Source organism: Pseudophryne corroboree, chromosome 6 (genome assembly GCF_028390025.1).
Source record: "Pseudophryne corroboree isolate aPseCor3 chromosome 6, aPseCor3.hap2, whole genome shotgun sequence".
NCBI lineage: Eukaryota > Metazoa > Chordata > Amphibia > Anura > Myobatrachidae > Pseudophryne > Pseudophryne corroboree.
The window spans coordinates 828451414-828473232 of record NC_086449.1 but is presented as its reverse complement, the minus strand read 5'-3'; the positions used below and the strand labels follow the sequence as shown (position 1 = coordinate 828473232).

The window sequence follows — 21819 nt, the reverse complement described above, 5'->3', positions numbered from 1 at the left end:
CTCCCCTCCTCCTCATACACAGACATCAGGGGGCACTGACCTCTCCCCTCCTCCCAATACACAGACATCAGGGGACACTGACCTCTCTCCTCCTCCTAATACACAGACATCAGGACACACTGACCTCTCCCCTCCTCCTAATACACAGACATCAGGACACTGACCTCCCCCCTCCTCCTAATACACAGACATCAGGGGACACTGACCTCTCCCCTCCTCCTAATACACAGACATCAGGACACACTGACCTCTCCCCTCCTCCTAATACACAGACACCAGTACACACTGACCTCTCCCCTCCTCCTAATACACAGACATCAGGGGGCAATGACCTCTCCCCTCCTCCTAATACACATACATCAGAGAGCACTGACCTCTCCCCTCCTCCTAATACACAGACATCAGAGGGCACTGACCTCTCCCCTCCTCCTAATACACACACATCAGGACACACTGACCTCTCCCCTCCTCCTAATACACAGGCATCAGGGGGCACTGACCTCTCCCCTCCTCCTAATACACAGACATCAGGGGGCACTGACCTCTCCCCTCCTCTTAATACACAGACATCAGGACACACTGACCTCTCCCCTCCTCCTAATACACAGACACCAGGACACACTGACCTCTCCCCTCCTCCTAATACACAGACACCAGGGGACACTGACCTCTCCCCTCCTCCTAATACACAGACATCAGGACACACTGACCTCTCCCCTCCTCCTAATACACAGACATCAGGGGACACTGACCTCTCCCCTCCTCCTAATACACAGACATCTGGGGGCACTGACCTCTCCCCTCCTCCTAATACACAGACATCAGGACACACGGACCTCTCCCCTCCTCCTAATACACAGACACCAGGACAGACTGACCTCTACCCTCCTCCTAATACACAGACATCAGGACACACTGACCTCTCCCCTCCTCCATACACAGACATCAGGGGGCAATGACCTCTCCCCTCCTCCTAATACACAGACATCAAGGGACACTGACCTCTCCCCTCCTCCTAATACACAGTCATCAGGGGGCACTGATCTCTCCCCTCCTCCTAATACACAGTCATCACGGGACACTGACCTCTCCCCTCCTCCTAATACACAGACATCAGGGGGCACTGACCTCTCCCCTCCTCCCAATACACAGACATCAGGGGACACTGACCTCTCTCCTTCTCCTAATACACAGACATCAGGACACACTGACCTCCCCTCCTCCTAATACACAGACATCAGGACACACTGACCTCTCCCCTCCTCCTAATACACAGACACCAGTACACACTGACCTCTACCCTCCTCCTAATACACAGACATCAGGGGGCAATGACCTCTCCCCTCCTCCTAATACACAGACATCAGGGGGCAATGACCTCTCCCCTCCTCCTAATACACATACATCAGGGGCACTGACCTCTCCCCTTCTCCTAATACACAGACATCAGGGGGCACTGACCTCTCCCCTCCTCCTAATACACAGACATCAGGGGGCACTGACCTCTCCCCTCCTCCTAATACACAGACATCAGAACACACTGACCTCTCCCCTCCTCCTAATACACAGACACCAGGACACACTGACCTCTACCCTCCTCCTAATACACAGACATCAGGGGGCACTGACCTCTCCCCTCCTCCTAATACACAGACATCTGGGGGCACTGACCTCTCCCCTCCTCCTAATACACAGACATCAGGACACACTGACCTCTCCCCTCCTCCTAATACACAGACACCAGGACACACTGACCTCTCCCCTCCTCCTAATACACAGACACCAGGGGACACTGACCTCTCCCCTCCTCCTAATACACAGACATCAGGACACACTGACCTCTCCCCTCCTCCTAATACACAGACATCAGGGGGCACTGACCTCTCCCCTCCTCCTAATACACAGACATCTGGGGGCACTGACCTCTCCCCTCCTCCTAATACACAGACATCAGGACACACGGACCTCTCCCCTCCTCCTAATACACAGACACCAGGACACACTGACCTCTACCCTCCTCCTAATACACAGACATCAGGGGGCAATGACCTCTCCCCTCCTCCTAATACACAGACATCAGGGGACACTGACCTCTCCCCTCCTCCTAATACACAGTCATCAGGGGGCACTGACCTCTCCCCTCCTCCTAATACACAGTCATCACGGGACACTGACCTCTCCCCTCCTCCTAATACACAGACATCAGGGGGCACTGACCTCTCCCCTCCTAATACACAGACATCATGGGACACTGACCTCTCCCCTCCTCCTAATACACAGGTATCAGGGGACACTGACCTCTCCCCTCCTAATACACAGACATCAGAGGACACTGACCTCTCCCCTCCTAATACACAGACATCAGGGGACATTGACCTCTCTCCTCCTCCTAATACACAGACATCGGGGGGCACTGACCTCTCCCCTCCTCCTAATTCACAGACATCAGGGGACACTGACCTCTCCCCTCCTCCTAATACAAAGACATCAGGGGGCACTGACTTCTCGCCTCCTCCTAATACACAGAAATCAGGACTCACTGACCTCTCCCCTCCTCCTAATACACAGACATCAGGGAGCACTGACCTTTCCCCTCCTAATACACAGACATCAGGGGGCACTGACCTCTCGCCTCCTCCTAATACACGGATGTCAGGGGGCACTGACCTCTCCCCTCCTAATACACAGACATCAGGGGGCACTGACCTCTCCCCTCCTCCTAATATACAGACATCAGGGAGCACTGACCTTTCCCCTCCTAATACACAGACATCGGGGGGCACTGACCTCTTCCCTCCTAACACACAGACATCAGGGGGCACTGACCTCTCTCCTCCTCCTAATACACAGTCATCAGGGGACACTGACCTCTCACCTCCTCCTAATACACAGACATCAGGGGCACTGACCTCTCCCCTCCTCCTAATGCACAGACACAAGGGGGCACTGACCTCTCCCCTCTTCCTAATACACAGTCATCACGGTACACACTGACCTCCCCTCCTAATACACAGTCATCAGGGGACACTGACCTCTCCCCTCCTCATAATACACAGACATCAGGGGGCACTGACCTCTTCCCTCCTCCTAATACACAGTCATCAGGGGGCACTGACCTCTCCCCTCCTCCTAATACACAGGCATCAGGGCACACTGACCTCTCCCTTCCTCCTAATACACAGACATCAGAGGGCACTGACCTCTCCCCTCCTCCTAATACACAGTCATCAGGGGACACTGACCTCTCCCCTCCTAGTACACAGTCATCAGAGGGGACACTGACCTCTCCCCTCCGAATACACAGTCATCACGGAACACTGACCTCTCCCCTCCTCCTAATACACAGTCATCACGGGACACACTGACCTCTCCCCTCCTAATACACAGACATCAGGGGACACTGACCTCTCCTCTCCTCCTAATACACAGACATCAGGGAACACTGACCTTTCCCCTCCTCCTAATACACAGACATCAGGGGACACTGACCTCTCCCCTCCTAATACACAGACATCAGGAGGCACTGACCTCTCCCCTCCTCCTAATACACAGACATCAGGGAACACTGACCTTTCCCCTCCTCCTAATACCCAGACATCAGGAGGCACTGACCTCTCCCCTCCTAATACACAGACATCAGGAGGCACTGACCTCTCCCCTCCTCCTAATACACAGACATCAGGGGACACTGACCTCTACCCTCCTCCCAATACACAGACATCAGGCGACACTGACCTCTCCCCTCCTCCTAATACACAGACATCAGGGGACACTGACCTCTCCCTTACTCCTAATACACAGACATCAGGGGGCACTGACCTCTACTCTCCTCCTAATACACAGACATCAGGACACACTGACCTCTCCCCTCCTCCCAATACACAGACATTAGGGGACACTGACCTCTCCCCTCCTCCTAGTACACAGACATCAGGACACATTGACCTCTCCCCTCCCCCTAATACACAGACATCATTGGACACACTGACCTCTACCCTCCTCCTAATACACAGACATCAGGACACACTGACCTCTCCGCTTCTCCTAATACACAGACATCAGGGAGCACTGACCTCTCCCCTCCTAATACACAGACATTAGGGGACACTGACCTCTCCCCTCCTTCTAATACACAGACATCAGGGGACACTAACCTCTCCCCTCCTAATACACAGACATCAGGGGACACTGACCTCTTCCCTCCTAATACACAGTTATCAGGGGACACTGACCTCTCCCCTCCTCCTAGTACACAGACATCAGGGGGCACTGACCTCTCCCCTCCTCCTAATAACCAGACATCAGGACACTGACCTCTCCTCTCCTCCTAATACACAGACATCAGGGGGCACTGACCTCTCCCCTCCTCCTAATACTCAGACATCAGGGGACACTGACCTCTCCCGTCCTAATACACAGTTATCAGGGGACACTGACCTCTCCCCTCCTCCTAATACACAGTCATCAGGAAACACTGACGTCTCCCCTCCTCCTAATACACAGACATCCGGGGACACACTGACCTCTCCTCTCTCCTAATACACAGTTATCAGGGGACACTGACCTCTCCCCTCCTCCTAATACACAGTTATCAGTGGACACTGACCTCTCCCCTCCTCCTAATACACAGACATCAGGGGACACTGACCTCTCCCCTCCTCCTAATACACAGACATCAGGAGACACTGACCTTTTCCCTCCTAATACACAGACATCAGAGGACACTGACCTCTCCCCTCCTAATACACAGACATCAGGACACACTGACCTCTCCCCTCCTAATACACAGACATCAGGGGGCACTGACCTCTCTCCTCCTCCTAATACAAAGACATCAGGGGACACTGACCTCTCCTCTCCTCCTAATACACAGACATCAGGACACACTGACCTCTCCCCTCCTCCTAATACACAGACATCAGGACACACTGACCTCTCCCCTCCTCCTAATACACAGACATCAGGGGACACTGACTTCTCCCCTCCTACTAATACACAGACATCAGGGGAGACACTGTCTCCCCTCCTCCTAATACACAGACATCAGGGGACACTGACCTCTCCCCTCCTCCTAATACACAGACATCAGGGGGCACTGACCTCTCCCCTCCTCCTAATACACAGACATCAGGGGACACTGACCTCTCCCCCTCCTCATACACAGACATCATGACACACTGACCTCTCCCCCTCCTAATACACAGACATCAGGACACATTGACCTCTCCCCCCTCCTAATACACAGACATCAGGGGACACTGACCTCTCCCCTCCTCCTAATACACAGACATCAGGAGGCACTGACCTCTCCCCTCCTCCTAATACACAGACATCAGAGGACACTGACCTCTCCCCTCCTAATACACAGTCATCAGGGGACACTGACCTCTCCCCCTCCTCATACACAGACATCATGACACACTGACCTCTCCCCTCCTCCTAATACACAGACATCAGGACACACGGACCTCTCCCCTCCTCCTAATACACAGACATCAGAACACATTGACCTCTCCCCTCCTCCTAATACACAGACATCAGGGGGCACTGGCCCCTCCCCTCCTCCTAATACACAGACATCAGGGGGCACTGACCTCTCCCCTCCTCCTAATACACAGACATCAGGACACACTGACCTCTCCCCTCCTCCTAATACACAGACATCAGAGGACACTGACCTCTCCCCTCCTCCTAATACACAGACATCAGAGGACACTGACCTCTCCCCTCCTCCTAATACACAGACATCAGAGGACACTGACCTCTCTCCTCCTAATACACAGACATCAGAGGACACTGACCTCTCTCCTCCTAATACACAGACATCAGAGGACACTGACCTCTCTCCTCCTAATACACAGGTCACATACGTTTTCTCCATACAGCAGCAGTGACGGGGTTACGGGGTGCAGTGATGAGTAAAATGGGGATGTCCAGCATTTTTGAGGAAGCAGATACGATAGACTCTGCAGGAGATGAGCCGCATGATAAGGGGAGACTCTCCCAGGCCACCGGGGCAGTGACACACACTCCGGGTGTGCGGAGGACAGGACTAGTGATGATCACATTCCCCTTATCTGCTCATTTATATCAATACTGTGTGTTTGTACGCCCTGCAGACCGTGCGCAGATCCCGCAGTATGTGGTAACGATACGTACCCTGCTGCGGACATATCGTACAGCGTCGCCTGGCCACACACCAAGTCTGACACACTAACGGCAGAAGTATATCGTTATGTGGCTGCTGTCCTGTAACCGTGGACCAGTCACTTCCAGATTAAACTCATCTATGGACTATAATGCCCAGAATATCAGTTATTAGTATTGCAAATAAAAAAATTATGGCTACAATTGTATCTATTCCTATAATTATTATTAATATTACAATTAGCATTTTTTGCCGGACGTTATTGGGAAGGGAACCAAACCTTAGTAATGACATACCCAGAGGTACGACGAGCCCTGCTGGTAAGCTTATAACCTACTAGAACGCCTGCTTAGTCTGCCTGCTCCCAGTCATTTGTATAGGATGCCAGCTTCCACCTTTCCCGCCTGCAGCCGCCCTGACACGGTGTCTCGGAGTGGGCGGGGCTCGGCTTTGCGTTCTGCGGAACGAGATATCCTGATACCTGAAGTTATTGGACTGTTTATCTCTGTTCGATACAATGTAACCGTAGTTTTCCTATGCACCAAGTGACGGGTTTATTAGGTGCCCCCTCCCCTACCACCCAGGGTGGGTAACCGTGGTGTCACAATGTTTGGCTGTGGCATTGGATGACCCACCAGAGTGTCATATCAGACAGTTCCCGTTTTCTGTTGGATCTCACTGATTGGAGGACCAAGAAATGGTGTAAGAACAAGTTAAGGCGCCCGTCCTGCCTGGTGTCTGTAATTCTGGCTAGTGCTCGTTATGTTGCAGACATTTGGCAAGATTTTGTAACAACAGACAAGAAGAGAGGTAAGAGGGCTTGGCTCACAGGCTTACACTCTATCTGGAAATACTGTAGGAATGTGATACACAAGGATAAGTGCTACATACTGTATTCCTGTGGTCACCAGAAGATTAGCTCTGCATTATACTGTGGTCACCAGAAGATGCGCTCTGCACTATACTGTGGTCACCAGAAGATGGGCTCTGCACTATACTGTGGTCACCAGAGGCTGGGCTCTGCACTATACTGTGGTCACCAGAAGATGGTCTCTGCACTATACTGTGGTCACCAGAAGATGGGCTCTGCACTATACTGTGATCACCAGAAGATGGTCTCTGCACTATACTGTGGTCACCAGAAGATGGGCTCTGCACTATACTGTGATCACCAGAAGATGGGCTCTGCACTATACTGTGATCACCAGAAGATGGGCCCTGCACTATACTGTGATCACCAGAAGATGGGCTCTGCACTATACTGTGATCACCAGAAGATGGGCTCTGCACTATACTGTGATCACCAGAAGATGGGCTCTGCACTATACTGTGATCACCAGAAGATGGGCTCTGCACTATACTGTGATCACCAGAAGATGGGCTCTGCACTATACTGTGATCACCAGAAGATGGGCTCTGCACTATACTGTGATCACCAGAAGATGGGCTCCACACTATAGTGTGGTCACCAGAAGATGGGCTCTGCACTATACTGTGATCACCAGAAGATGGGCTCTGCACTATACTGTGATCACCAGAAGATGTGCTTTGCACCATACTGTAATCACCAGAAGATGGGCTCTGCACTATACTGTAATCACCTTAAAATGGGCTCAGCACTATACTGTGGTCACCAGAAGATGGGCCCTGCACTATACTGTGATCACCTTAAAATGGGCTCAGCACTATACTGTGGTCACCAGAAGATTGGCCCTGCACTATACTGTGATCACCAGAAGATTGGCCCTGCACTATACTGTGATCACCAGAAGATGGGCTCCGCACTATACTGTGATCACCAGAACATGAGCTCTGCACTATACTGTGGTCACCAGAAGATGGTCTCTGCACTATACTGTGGTCACCAGAAGATGGTCTCTGCACTATACTGTGGTCACCAGAAGATGCGCTCTGCACTATACTGTGGTCACCAGAAGATGCGCTCTGCACTATACTGTGATCACCAGAAGATGGGCTCTGCATTATACAATTGTAATCCGAACACGGGCTCTGCACTATACTGTGGTCACCAGAAGATGGGCTCTGCACTATACTGTGGTCACCAGAAGATGGTCTCTGCACTATACTGTGGTCACCAGAAGATGAGCTCTGCACTATGCTGTGATCACCAGAAGATGCGCTCTGCACTATACTGTGGTCACCAGAAGATGCGCTCTGCACTATACTGTGGTCACCAGAAGATGGGCTCTGCACTATACTGTGGTCACCAGAGGCTGGGCTCTGCACTATACTGTGGTCACCAGAAGATGGTCTCTGCACTATACTGTGGTCACCAGAAGATGGGCTCTGCACTATACTGTGATCACCAGAAGATGGTCTCTGCACTATACTGTGGTCACCAGAAGATGGGCTCTGCACTATACTGTGATCACCAGAAGATGGGCTCTGCACTATACTGTGATCACCAGAAGATGGGCCCTGCACTATACTGTGATCACCAGAAGATGGGCTCTGCACTATACTGTGATCACCAGAAAATGGGCTCTGCACTATACTGTGATCACCAGAAGATGGGCTCTGCACTATACTGTGATCACCAGAAGATGGGCTCTGCACTATACTGTGATCACCAGAAGATGGGCTCTGCACTATACTGTGATCACCAGAAGATGGGCTCTGCACTATACTGTGATCACCAGAAGATGGGCTCTGCACTATACTGTGATCACCAGAAGATGGGCTCCACACTATAGTGTGGTCACCAGAAGATGGGCTCTGCACTATACTGTGATCACCAGAAGATGGGCTCTGCACTATACTGTGATCACCAGAAGATGTGCTTTGCACCATACTGTAATCACCAGAAGATGGGCTCTGCACTATACTGTAATCACCTTAAAATGGGCTCAGCACTATACTGTGGTCACCAGAAGATGGGCCCTGCACTATACTGTGATCACCTTAAAATGGGCTCAGCACTATACTGTGGTCACCAGAAGATTGGCCCTGCACTATACTGTGATCACCAGAAGATTGGCCCTGCACTATACTGTGATCACCAGAAGATGGGCTCCGCACTATACTGTGATCACCAGAACATGAGCTCTGCACTATACTGTGGTCACCAGAAGATGGTCTCTGCACTATACTGTGGTCACCAGAAGATGGTCTCTGCACTATACTGTGGTCACCAGAAGATGCGCTCTGCACTATACTGTGGTCACCAGAAGATGCGCTCTGCACTATACTGTGATCACCAGAAGATGGGCTCTGCATTATACAATTGTAATCCGAACACGGGCTCTGCACTATACTGTGGTCACCAGAAGATGGGCTCTGCACTATACTGTGGTCACCAGAAGATGGTCTCTGCACTATACTGTGGTCACCAGAAGATGAGCTCTGCACTATGCTGTGATCACCAGAAGATGCGCTCTGCACTATACTGTGGTCACCAGAAGATGCGCTCTGCACTATACTGTGATCACCAGAAGATGGGCCCTGCACTATACTGTGGTCACCAGAAGATGGGCCCTGCACTATACTGTAATCACCTTAAAATGGGCTCAGCACTATACTGTGCTCACCAGAAGATTGGCCCTGCACTATACTGTGATCACCAGAAGATTGGCCCTGCACTATACTGTGATCACCAGAAGATTGGCCCTGCACTATACTGTGATCACCAGAAGATGGGCTCCGCACTATACTGTGATCACCAGAACATGAGCCCTGCACTATACTGTGGTCACCAGAAGATGGTCTCTGCACTATACTGTGGTCACCAGAAGATGGTCTCTGCACTATACTGTGGTCACCAGAAGATGCGCTCTGCACTATACTGTGGTCACCAGAAGATGCGCTCTGCACTATACTGTGATCACCAGAAGATGGGCTCTGCATTATACAATTGTAATCCGAACACGGGCTCTGCACTATACTGTGGTCACCAGAAGATGGGCTCTGCACTATACTGTGGTCACCAGAAGATGGGCTCTGCACTATACTGTGATCACCAGAAGATGTGCTTTGCACCATACTGTAATCACCAGAAGATGGGCTCTGCACTGTACTGTAATCACCTTAAAATGGGCTCAGCACTATACTGTGGTCAACAGAAGATTGGCCCTGCACTATACTGTGGTCACCAGAAGATTGGCCCTGCACTATACTGTGGTCACCAGAAGATTGGCCCTGCACTATACTGTGATCACCAGAAGATGGGCTCCGCACTATACTGTGGTCACCAGAACATGAGCTCTGCACTATACTGTGGTCACCAGAAGGTGGGCCCTGCACTATACTGTGATCACCAGAAGATTGGCCCTGCGCTATACTGTGATCACCAGAAGATGGGCTCCGCACTATACTGTGGTCACCAGAACATGAGCTCTGCACTATACTGTGGTCACCAGAAGATGGGCTCTGCATTATACTGTGGTCACCAGAAGATGGGCTCTGCACTATACTGTTATCACCAGAAGATGGGCTCCACACTATACTGTGGTTACCAGAAGATGGGCTCTGCACCATACTGTAATCACCAGAAGATGGGCTCTGCACTGTACTGTCGTCACCAGAAGATGGGCTCTGCACCCTACTGTAATCACCAGAAATAAGCTCTGCACTATACTGTGATCACCAGAAGATGGGCTCCGCACTATACTGTGGTCACCAGAACATGAGCTCTGCACTATACTGTGGTCATCAGAAGATTGGCCCTGCACTATGCTGTGGCCACCAGAAGAATGGCCCTGCACTATACTGTGATCACCAGAGGATGGGCTCTGCACTATGCTGTGGTCACCAGAACATGAGCTCTGCACTATTCTGTGGTCACCAGAAGATGGGCTCTGCATTATACAGTGGTCACCAGAAGTAGGGCTCTGCACTATACTGTGATCACCAGAAGATGGGCTCTGCACCCTACTGTAATCACTAGAAGATGGGCTCTGCACTGTACTGTCGTCACCAGAAGATGTGCTCTGCACCCTACTGTAATCACCAGAAGATAGGCTCTGCACTATACTGTGATCACCAGAAGATGGGCTCCACACTATACTGTGGTCATTAGAACATGAACTCTGCACTATACTGTGATCACCAGAAGATGGGCTCTGCATTATACTGTGGTCACCAGAAGATGGGCTCTGCACTATACTGTGATGACCAGAAGATGGGCTCTGCACTATGCTGTGATCACCAGAAGATGGGCTCTGCATTATACTGTGGTCACCAGAAGATGGGCTCTGCACTATACTGTGGTCACCAGAAGATGGGCTCTGCACTATACTGTGGTCACCAGAAGATGGTCTCTGCACTATACTGTGGTCACCAGAAGATGAGCTCTGCACTATGCTGTGATCACCAGAAGATGCGCTCTGCACTATACTGTGGTCACCAGAAGATGCGCTCTGCACTATACTGTGATCACCAGAAGATGGGCCCTGCACTATACTGTGGTCACCAGAAGATGGGCCCTGCACTATACTGTAATCACCTTAAAATGGGCTCAGCACTATACTGTGCTCACCAGAAGATTGGCCCTGCACTATACTGTGATCACCAGAAGATTGGCCCTGCACTATACTGTGATCACCAGAAGATTGGCCCTGCACTATACTGTGATCACCAGAAGATGGGCTCCGCACTATACTGTGATCACCAGAACATGAGCCCTGCACTATACTGTGGTCACCAGAAGATGGTCTCTGCACTATACTGTGGTCACCAGAAGATGGTCTCTGCACTATACTGTGGTCACCAGAAGATGCGCTCTGCACTATACTGTGGTCACCAGAAGATGCGCTCTGCACTATACTGTGATCACCAGAAGATGGGCTCTGCATTATACAATTGTAATCCGAACACGGGCTCTGCACTATACTGTGGTCACCAGAAGATGGGCTCTGCACTATACTGTGGTCACCAGAAGATGGGCTCTGCACTATACTGTGATCACCAGAAGATGTGCTTTGCACCATACTGTAATCACCAGAAGATGGGCTCTGCACTGTACTGTAATCACCTTAAAATGGGCTCAGCACTATACTGTGGTCAACAGAAGATTGGCCCTGCACTATACTGTGGTCACCAGAAGATTGGCCCTGCACTATACTGTGGTCACCAGAAGATTGGCCCTGCACTATACTGTGATCACCAGAAGATGGGCTCCGCACTATACTGTGGTCACCAGAACATGAGCTCTGCACTATACTGTGGTCACCAGAAGGTGGGCCCTGCACTATACTGTGATCACCAGAAGATTGGCCCTGCGCTATACTGTGATCACCAGAAGATGGGCTCCGCACTATACTGTGGTCACCAGAACATGAGCTCTGCACTATACTGTGGTCACCAGAAGATGGGCTCTGCATTATACTGTGGTCACCAGAAGATGGGCTCTGCACTATACTGTTATCACCAGAAGATGGGCTCCACACTATACTGTGGTTACCAGAAGATGGGCTCTGCACCATACTGTAATCACCAGAAGATGGGCTCTGCACTGTACTGTCGTCACCAGAAGATGGGCTCTGCACCCTACTGTAATCACCAGAAATAAGCTCTGCACTATACTGTGATCACCAGAAGATGGGCTCCGCACTATACTGTGGTCACCAGAACATGAGCTCTGCACTATACTGTGGTCATCAGAAGATTGGCCCTGCACTATGCTGTGGCCACCAGAAGAATGGCCCTGCACTATACTGTGATCACCAGAGGATGGGCTCTGCACTATGCTGTGGTCACCAGAACATGAGCTCTGCACTATTCTGTGGTCACCAGAAGATGGGCTCTGCATTATACAGTGGTCACCAGAAGTAGGGCTCTGCACTATACTGTGATCACCAGAAGATGGGCTCTGCACCCTACTGTAATCACTAGAAGATGGGCTCTGCACTGTACTGTCGTCACCAGAAGATGTGCTCTGCACCCTACTGTAATCACCAGAAGATAGGCTCTGCACTATACTGTGATCACCAGAAGATGGGCTCCACACTATACTGTGGTCATTAGAACATGAACTCTGCACTATACTGTGATCACCAGAAGATGGGCTCTGCATTATACTGTGGTCACCAGAAGATGGGCTCTGCACTATACTGTGATGACCAGAAGATGGGCTCTGCACTATGCTGTGATCACCAGAAGATGGGCTCTGCATTATACTGTGGTCACCAGAAGATGGGCTCTGCACTATACTGTGGTCACCAGAAGATGGGCTCTGCACTTTACTGTGATCACCAGAAGATGGGCCCTGCACTATACTGTGATCACCAGAAGATGGGCTCTGCACTATACTGTGGTCACCAGAAGATGGGCTCTGCACTATACAGTGATCACCAGAAGATGGGCTCTGCACTATGCTGTGATCACCAGAAGATGGGCTCTGCATTATACTGTGGTCACCAGAAGATGAGCTCTGTACTATACTGTGATCACCAGAAGATGGGCTTTGCACTGTGCTGTGATCACCAGAAGATGGGATCTGCATTATACTGTGGTCACCAGAAGATGAGCTCTGTACTATACTGTGATCACCAGAAGATGGGCTCCGCACTATGCTGTGGTCACCAGAACATGAGCTCTGCACTATACTGTGGTCACCAGAAGATTGGCCCTGCACTATACTGTGATCACCAGAAGATGGGCTCTGCACTATACTGTGATCACCAGAAGATGGGCTCTGCACTATACTGTGGTCACCAGAAGATGGGCCCTGCACTATACTGTGGTCACCAGCAGAGCCGGATTAAGGCTTCAGGGGGCCCGGGGTACGTAAAACAAGGGGGCCCTAAGGTCTAAAATTAAAATCATAACACACACACATATATATATATATATATGTATATATATATATATATATATATATATATATGTGTGTGTGTGTGTTCCGATCAGCTGGCATTCCCAATCACAGATCCATCTGCCACGGTGCCTATTAGCATATGTAGCATACACAAACCGAACAAATGGCGCTCAATGGTCTCACTATCCACTAATAAAAGACAGCAGTCATGGCATTTTGCAACATTTTGGGCGTTTAATGCCCGTCTTCGGGTAACCACTACTGGTTGCCTAACGACAGGTATTAAATGCCCGAAACGTTGCAAAATGCCATGACTGCTGTCTTTTTATTAGCGGATTATGAGACCATTGAGCGCCATTTCTATACACACACACACACTATATATATATATATATATATATATATATAAACATACATATATATATATATATATATATAAACATACTGTATATATATTAATATATTAACACACAAATATATATATATATATATATATATATATATATATAAAATAGACCCAGCTCATTAACTTAAACTGTAAGTAGCATAAAAGAAAGTTCAGGCAGCCTTTCTTACTTTTGCACTGTTGTGCTGACGACGTGAACAGGAGGAGAGCCCGTTCCTCTCTCTCCTCCACCAGGTACTTCAACCTCCGTCCTCTACCCGTGCCGAGGCACGTCCAGGACCCCTCCTCCTTCCCCTGCAGCCTGCGCTCCATACAGTCACGGAGCCGCACGCTGCAGAATTACTTCTCATTGAACAGCTGAGCCGTCTGCAGTGCTGGCGGCTGCTTGACGGCTGTCAGTGGGGTGAGCAGCGTCGCAGATCGGATCGGTAATAGAGATCCGATCTGCGGCGGGTGGCGGGGGGCCCTCTCACAGCGTGGGGCCCAGGGGTACTTACCCCCGGAGCTCCCCCCTTAATCCGGCTCTGGTCACCAGAAGATGGGCTCCACACTATAGTGTGGTCACCAGAAGATGGGCCCTGCACTATACTGTGATCACCAGAAGATGGGCTCTGCACTATACTGTGGTCACCAGAAGATGGGCTCCGCACTATACTGTGGTCACCAGAAGATGGGCTCTGCACTATACAGTGATCACCAGAAGATGGGCTCTGCACTATGCTGTGATCACCAGAAGATGGGCTCTGCATTATACTGTGGTCACCAGAAGATGAGCTCTGTACTATACTGTGATCACCAGAAGATGGGCTCCGCACTATGCTGTGGTCACCAGAACATGAGCTCTGCACTATACTGTGGTCACCAGAAGATGGGCTCTGCATTATACTGTGGTCACCAGAAGATGGGCTCTGCACTATACTGTGATCACCAGAAGATGGGCTTTACACTGTGCTGTGATCACCAGAAGATGGGATCTGCATTATACTGTGGTCACCAGAAGATGAGCTCTGTACTATACTGTGATCACCAGAAGATTGGCCCTGCACTATACTGTGATCAGGGACGGTTCGAAGGCCCTCGGCGCCCCGGGCAGGGAATGGGGGCGTGGCTTACTACAGGGGGCGTCGTCAGTTACGCCCCCTGTAGAGCAGAAGCGCCGCTTAAATGCTGAGCGGTGCGTGATGACGTCATCGCGCACCGCACAGCAAAAGGTCCTCTCCGCGAAGGGAAACTAGACGCGTAGCGTCTAGTTCCCTTCGCGGAGAGGACCTTTGCTGTGCGGTGCGTGATGACGTCATCGCGCACCGCTCTGTAAAGGTCCTCTCCGCGAAGGGAAACTAGACGCTACGGGTCTAGTTCCCTTCATGGGACCAGAGCCGCAGGAGCCGGGGGGACACAGCGGGCAGCGGAGGGCACAGCAGTGGCGGATCTTGCCATGGTGTGGCGCCCTCCGGATGGCGCCAGCGCCTTCCGGAAGGCGGCGCCCCGGGCAAAAGTACTGCTTGCCCGTGGCAAGATCCGCTACTGACTGTGATCACCAGAAGATGGGCTCTGCACTATACTGTGATCACCAGAAGATGGGCTCTGCACTATACTGTGGTCACCAGAAGATGGGCCCTGCACTATACTGTGGTCACCAGAAGATGGGCTCCACACTATAGTGTGGTCACAAGAAGATGGGCCCTGCACTATACTGTGATCACCAGAAGATGGGCTCTGCACTTAACTGTGGTCACCAGAAGATGGGCCCTGCACTATACTGTGATCACCAAAAGATGGGCTCTGCACTTTACTGTGATCACCAGAAGATGAGCTCTGTACTATACTGTGATCACCAGAAGATTGGCCCTGCACTATACTGTGATCACCAGAAGATGGGCTTCACACTATACTGTGGTCACCAGAAGATGGGCTCCACACTATACTGTGGTCACCAGAAGATGGGCTTCACACTATACTGTGGTCACCAGAAGATGGGCTCCACACTATACTGTGGTCACCAGAAGACTGGCCCTGCACTATACTGTGATCACCAGAAGATTGGCTCTGCACTATACTGTGATCACCAGAAGATGGGCTCTGCACTATACTGTGATCACCAGAACATGAGCCCTGCACTATACTGTGGTCACCAGAAGATGGGCTCCACACTATACTGTGGTCACCAGAAGACTGGCCCTGCACTATACTGTGATCACCAGAAGACTCGCCCTGCACTATACTGTGATCACCAGAAGATTGGCTCTGCACTATACTGTGATCACCAGAAGATGGGCTCTGCACTATACTGTGTTCACCAGAAGATGGGCCCTGCACTATACTGTGGTCACCAGAAGATGGGCTCCACACTATAGTGTGGTCACCAGAAGATGGGCCCTGCACTATACTGTGATCACCAGAAGATGCGCTCTGCACTGTACTGTGGTCACCAGAAGATGGGCTCTGCACTGTACTGTGGTCACCATAAGATGGGCTCTGCATGCCATAGTCAGTTGTCTTATTATCCAGAGATGCAGTGTACATACCTGTCCCTAATTAGAGAAATTGTGGATCGTTTTAGGGGAACCCTCCCCCCTTCAGCCATTTAATCATCTCTGTAAGATAGACAGAGAGCGGGTGTTCATGTGTGGCACCTTGTAACTCAGTGTTCTCTCTATTATAGCTGAAGGGGGAGTAATTCAGCATAAAAGTGGGAACATAGAGAACAGTTTTAAACAGTAATGTTATTCGGGTAGGTGGGGCCTAATATTGGGTACATACTTGTCAGTACATCAAATCCAACATTCTCACGAGATGTACTCCTTTATATTCACTAATTGAGTACAGGTTAGACAATGGGCACAAATGTCTGGTAGTTACAGGTAACAGGACATTACTGATATATCACCCTCAAACTTTAAAGTGTATCGGTTCTGACCGGACAGAAAAAAAGGAAAAGCATGTGCACACTCTAAGCACTAAGTACATGGGTAATTAAACAATTATAATAAACTCTACAGTTTAACAGTGAGTAAAATTTAGGTTCTTAGCACAATTTGCAGCCAAAAATTGTGCTAAGAGCCTCAATTGTATTCCAAGTGTTAAATTGCAGAGTTTGTTATAATTGTTTTGATTACCAGTGTTCTTAGTGCATAGAGTGTGCACATGCATTTTCCTTTTTGTGTGCGGCACTACAAGTTTCAGCATGACAGTATCTCTCTTATGTTTAACATTAGGGTTATGCAGTTCAGCCTTCCCCCCCAGCCAAGAATCTGGTTGGCTGATGACTGCTTCTGCTTGTGTGTGCATCATCGGACTGCTAGAATACATAAGCCAAACCCCTAAATGTATGTATCAGTGTATACTTGTACGGCCAGTCTGATCTTTTCAGTCGACGGTGTGTCATTATTAAGAGATAAAAATGATTCTACTTGATTTAAATTGTGCTGAGTGCTACAGCTTACTATGATAACGACTGATACTTGAAGTAGAACTTCTGCCTGTAATTGACTGTCGAACCATCAGAAATATACAGTTGCTCCCACGTGACACATATGTTGCGACCAACCTATTTTTCTTAGCCATAAATCAGTACAGTCCATTGTTTGTTTCCATAATTACAGATGTTGCTAAGACAAGTCGTTTATTCACAACTTATCTGACAAATGGGAACAACAGTGAGTTTTTGAGTCTTCAACAGGCAGTTTCAGGCACCTTAGATAAATAATACATTATTTCAATATTTTATGACTATGGAGAGTAGACAGTGAGATTCTCCATATATATGTGTGTGTGTGTGTGTGTGTGTGTGTGTGTGTGTGTGTGTGTGTGTGTGTATGTATATATATACACGTTCTAGTACATATACAGCAAGTTCTTGACCCAAACTTTCTGTGTATGTACTAGAACGTACTCTGTACTGCTAACGTAATAACATAAGATCAGATGCACAGTTTTAAGCATTTGCCCGATGGCAGTTCCGGTACACTTAGGTCGGTGTCTACTGTCCCGTTACACTGAGGTCGGTGTCTACTGTCCTGTTACACTGAGGTCAGTGTGCTACTATCCCGTTACACTGAGGTCAGTGTGCTACTATCCCGTTACACCAAGGTCATTGTCCTACTGTCCCGTTACTATGAGGTCATTGTCTTACTGTCCCGTTACACCAAGGTCATTGTCATATTGTCCCGTTACACCAAGGTTGATGTCCCACTGTCCCGTTACACTGATGTCCATGTGCTACTGTACCGTTGCACTGATGTCAGTGTCCTACTGTCCCGTTACACCGAGGTCATTGTCCTACTGTCCCGTTACACTGAGGTCGGCGGCCTACTATCCTGTTACACTGACGTCCGTGTGCTACTGTCCCGTTACGCAGAGGTCATTGTCCTATGGTCCCGTTACACTGATGTCGTTGACTACTGTCCCGTTACACAGAGGTCAGTGTGCTACTGTACCGTTACACCGAGAACAGTGTCCTACTGTCCCGTTACACTGAGGTCAATGTACTACTGTCCTGTAACACCGAGATCAGTGTCCTACTGTCCTGTAACACAGAGATCAGTGTCTTACTGTCCTGTAACACTGAGATCAGTGTCCTACTGTCCCGTTACACTGAGGTCAATGTACTACTGTACTGTTACACCGAGATCAGTGTCCTACTGTCCTGTAACACCGAGATCAGTGTCCTACTGTCCTGTAACACTGAGATCAGTGTCCTACTGTCCCGTTACACTGAGGTCAATGTACTACTGTACTGTTACACCGAGATCAGTGTCCTACTGTCCTGTAACACCGAGATCAGTGTCCTACTGTCCTGTAACACTGAGATCAGTGTCCTACTGTCCCGTTACACTGAGGTCAATGTACTACTGTACTGTTACACCGAGATCAGTGTCCTACTGTCCTGTAACACAGAGATCAGTGTCCTACTGTCCTGTAACACCGAGATCAGTGTCCTACTGTCCTGTAACACCAAGGTCATTGTCCTATTATCCCATTACACTGAGGTCAGTGTCCTACTGTCCCGTTACACCAAGGTCATTGTCCTATTATCCCATTACACTGAGGTCAGTGTCCTACTGTCCCGTTACTCTGAGGTCAGTGTCCTACTGTCCCGTTACACTGAGGTCAGTGTCCTACTGTCCCGTTACACTGAGGTCAGTGTCCTACTGTCCCGTTACACTGAGGTCAGTGTCCTACTGTCCCGTTACACTGATGTCCGTGTGCTCCTGTCCCATTACACTGAGGTCGGTGTCCTACTGTCCCATTACACTGATGTCCATGTGCTCCTGTCCTGTTACATTGAGGTTGGTGTCCTACTGTCCTGTACACGGAGATCAGTGTCCTACTGTCCCGTTACACCAAGGTCATTGTATTATTGTCCCGTTACACTGAGGTCGGTGTCCTACTGTCCCGTTACACCAAGGTCATTGTCCTATTGTCCCGTTACACTGACATCCGTGTGCTCCTGTCCCGTTACACTGACGTCGGTGTCCTACTGTCCCGTTACACCAAGGTCATTGTATTATTGTCCCGTTACACTGAGGTCGGTGTCCTACTGTCCTGTTACACTGAGGTCATTGTCCTATTGTCCCGTTACACTGACGTCGGCATCCTACTGTTCTGTACAGAGAGATCCATTATTTCTAATGGAAATTTTAAAAAGCTGTCCAACTGTGAAAAACATGTTATCTGTGCTTCTGATCTTATGCTTTGATTTATTGATCTTTTAGATGAATTGTCCTTTAATGGAAGCGTAGGCTGCCAGTGCCATCATGCCATGTCTGTCTCTGACCTATCTTGTCCAGACCAAAGTTGTTCTATGTGTGGGGAACTTCAGTCTGGCATTGCTCCACCCCACAGAGTTACTGGCTTGCGTCTGTGTCCATCCCTGTCTGTCATTCCGTCTGCCCACCACCGATATTGGCTGATCATGTGCTATGACGCATTACAATGCTATTCCATCACTGTGTTCTGTCTGTTACCAGCAAATGTCATTCCAGTTATGGTCCATCTACAGAGTCATCCAAATATGCCCAGCATCAGTGCCCCCGAAACCCACCCTCTACCCCCGTCACAGCTTGAACGCCGATGCCCGGTGGGTTGGGCTTTTATTGGAGACGTTTGAGTTTATACTGTGGCTATAATGGTCCAGGCTAATTTATATCCATTGTATGGTGCAGTCTGACATTGGACCTAATTCAGATCTGATCGTAGCAGCAATTTTGTTAGCAGTTGGGCAAAACCATGTGCACTGCAGGTGGGGCAGATATAACGTGCAGAGAAAGTTAGATTTGGGTGGGTTATATTGTTTCTGTGCAAGGTAAATATTGGCTGCTTTATTTTTACTCTGCAATTTAGATTTCAGTTTGAACACTCCCCACCCAAATCTAACACTCTCTGCACATGTTACATCTGCCTCCCCTGCACTGCACATGGTTTTGCCCATCTGCTAACAAAATTGCTGCTACGAACAACTCTGAATTGCCCCCATTGTTTTTTCCTTCTGTCCTTAATGTGTGTTCATGTCGGCTGATTGTTATATATATAGACAAAAGCTAAAGATGTATAAAGCAAAACGCTAGCATTAATGGAGGTACGAAACCATAAATAGTCAGTGTCACCCCGCACTACGGCCAACACCATCCTATAAACCAGGTTCTCAGACTGGGTCCTCAGGACCCCGCACCGGTCACATTTTCCAGGTCACCTGTGGATTTTCAAAAAAGTGACAGTTGGTGACACACAGTGCAGCTGCCGGATGACCTGGGTGCCGTGACCTGTGCGGGGTTCTGAGGACCGAGTCTGAGAACCACCGCTGTAGACTAGACTGGGTGCAGCTACATAACCCCCTCACTGCTAACTAATCTGATCATCTTTCTTCAGCACTTAACACTGTGATTCCTGGATTACCCCCTGCCGGTGCCCATCCTGGTGCGGGAGTGCCCTGCTGATGCTGAGGGAGGGGGGAGGATGGTGTGCCCTGCTTGGTATGGGGAGGGTGGTATAAAGATGGGATGGTCACTAACCCCTTCCCTGCCGGAAAGGGCCCGCACTGATTTAGATTGCACGCTCTGCTGGCGAGGAAGGGGGAATAGTGCTGATGCTGTATATGAGTCTGTCTAACAATCCTTTTTAATTCCCTATCCTGCCTCCTGACTCCCCTATGTAGGGTTATTTTAGTGACCCTTGGAATGTCTTTGACTTTCTGATCGTCATTGGCAGCATAGTAGACGTCATTCTCAGCGAGACGAATAATGTAAGTATATCGGGGCAGGTCTATCACTTCCTCTACCCCCCCGCACAACCCTTCTCTCTCCCCTTCTCCATGCTGGTGTGGGTGCTTCTCTTTGCCCTCCTTCCCATTTCTTTCTAGTGGTTTTTCAGCCTCCTCTTTCCCCTCCCCTCCCCTCCAGGGAGAAGGGAAAGAGGGAAGGGCAAAAGCCCCACAGTGCCCCCTGCCTGCCACAGGAAGAGGTGCAGTATGCCCATCCTAAATTTTGGAGTTTC

At 49.7% G+C, this 21819-nt stretch overlaps 1 protein-coding gene across 8 annotated transcripts in view; it reads left to right on the top strand.

Annotated features, from left to right (window-relative positions):
* Nucleotides 1-21819, top strand: part of CACNA1C (calcium voltage-gated channel subunit alpha1 C) — a 510817-nt gene that overhangs the window by 403354 nt on the left and 85644 nt on the right. For 4 of the 8 annotated variants that reach the window (XM_063929332.1, XM_063929335.1, XM_063929331.1 and 1 more), the window contains one exon: nt 21482-21568. The exons of the other annotated variants lie outside the window; for them this stretch is intronic. In XM_063929332.1, the coding sequence (XP_063785402.1) occupies nt 21482-21568 (87 nt within the window). The remainder of the gene's footprint in view (nt 1-21481; nt 21569-21819) is intronic. 8 annotated transcript variants of the gene reach the window in all.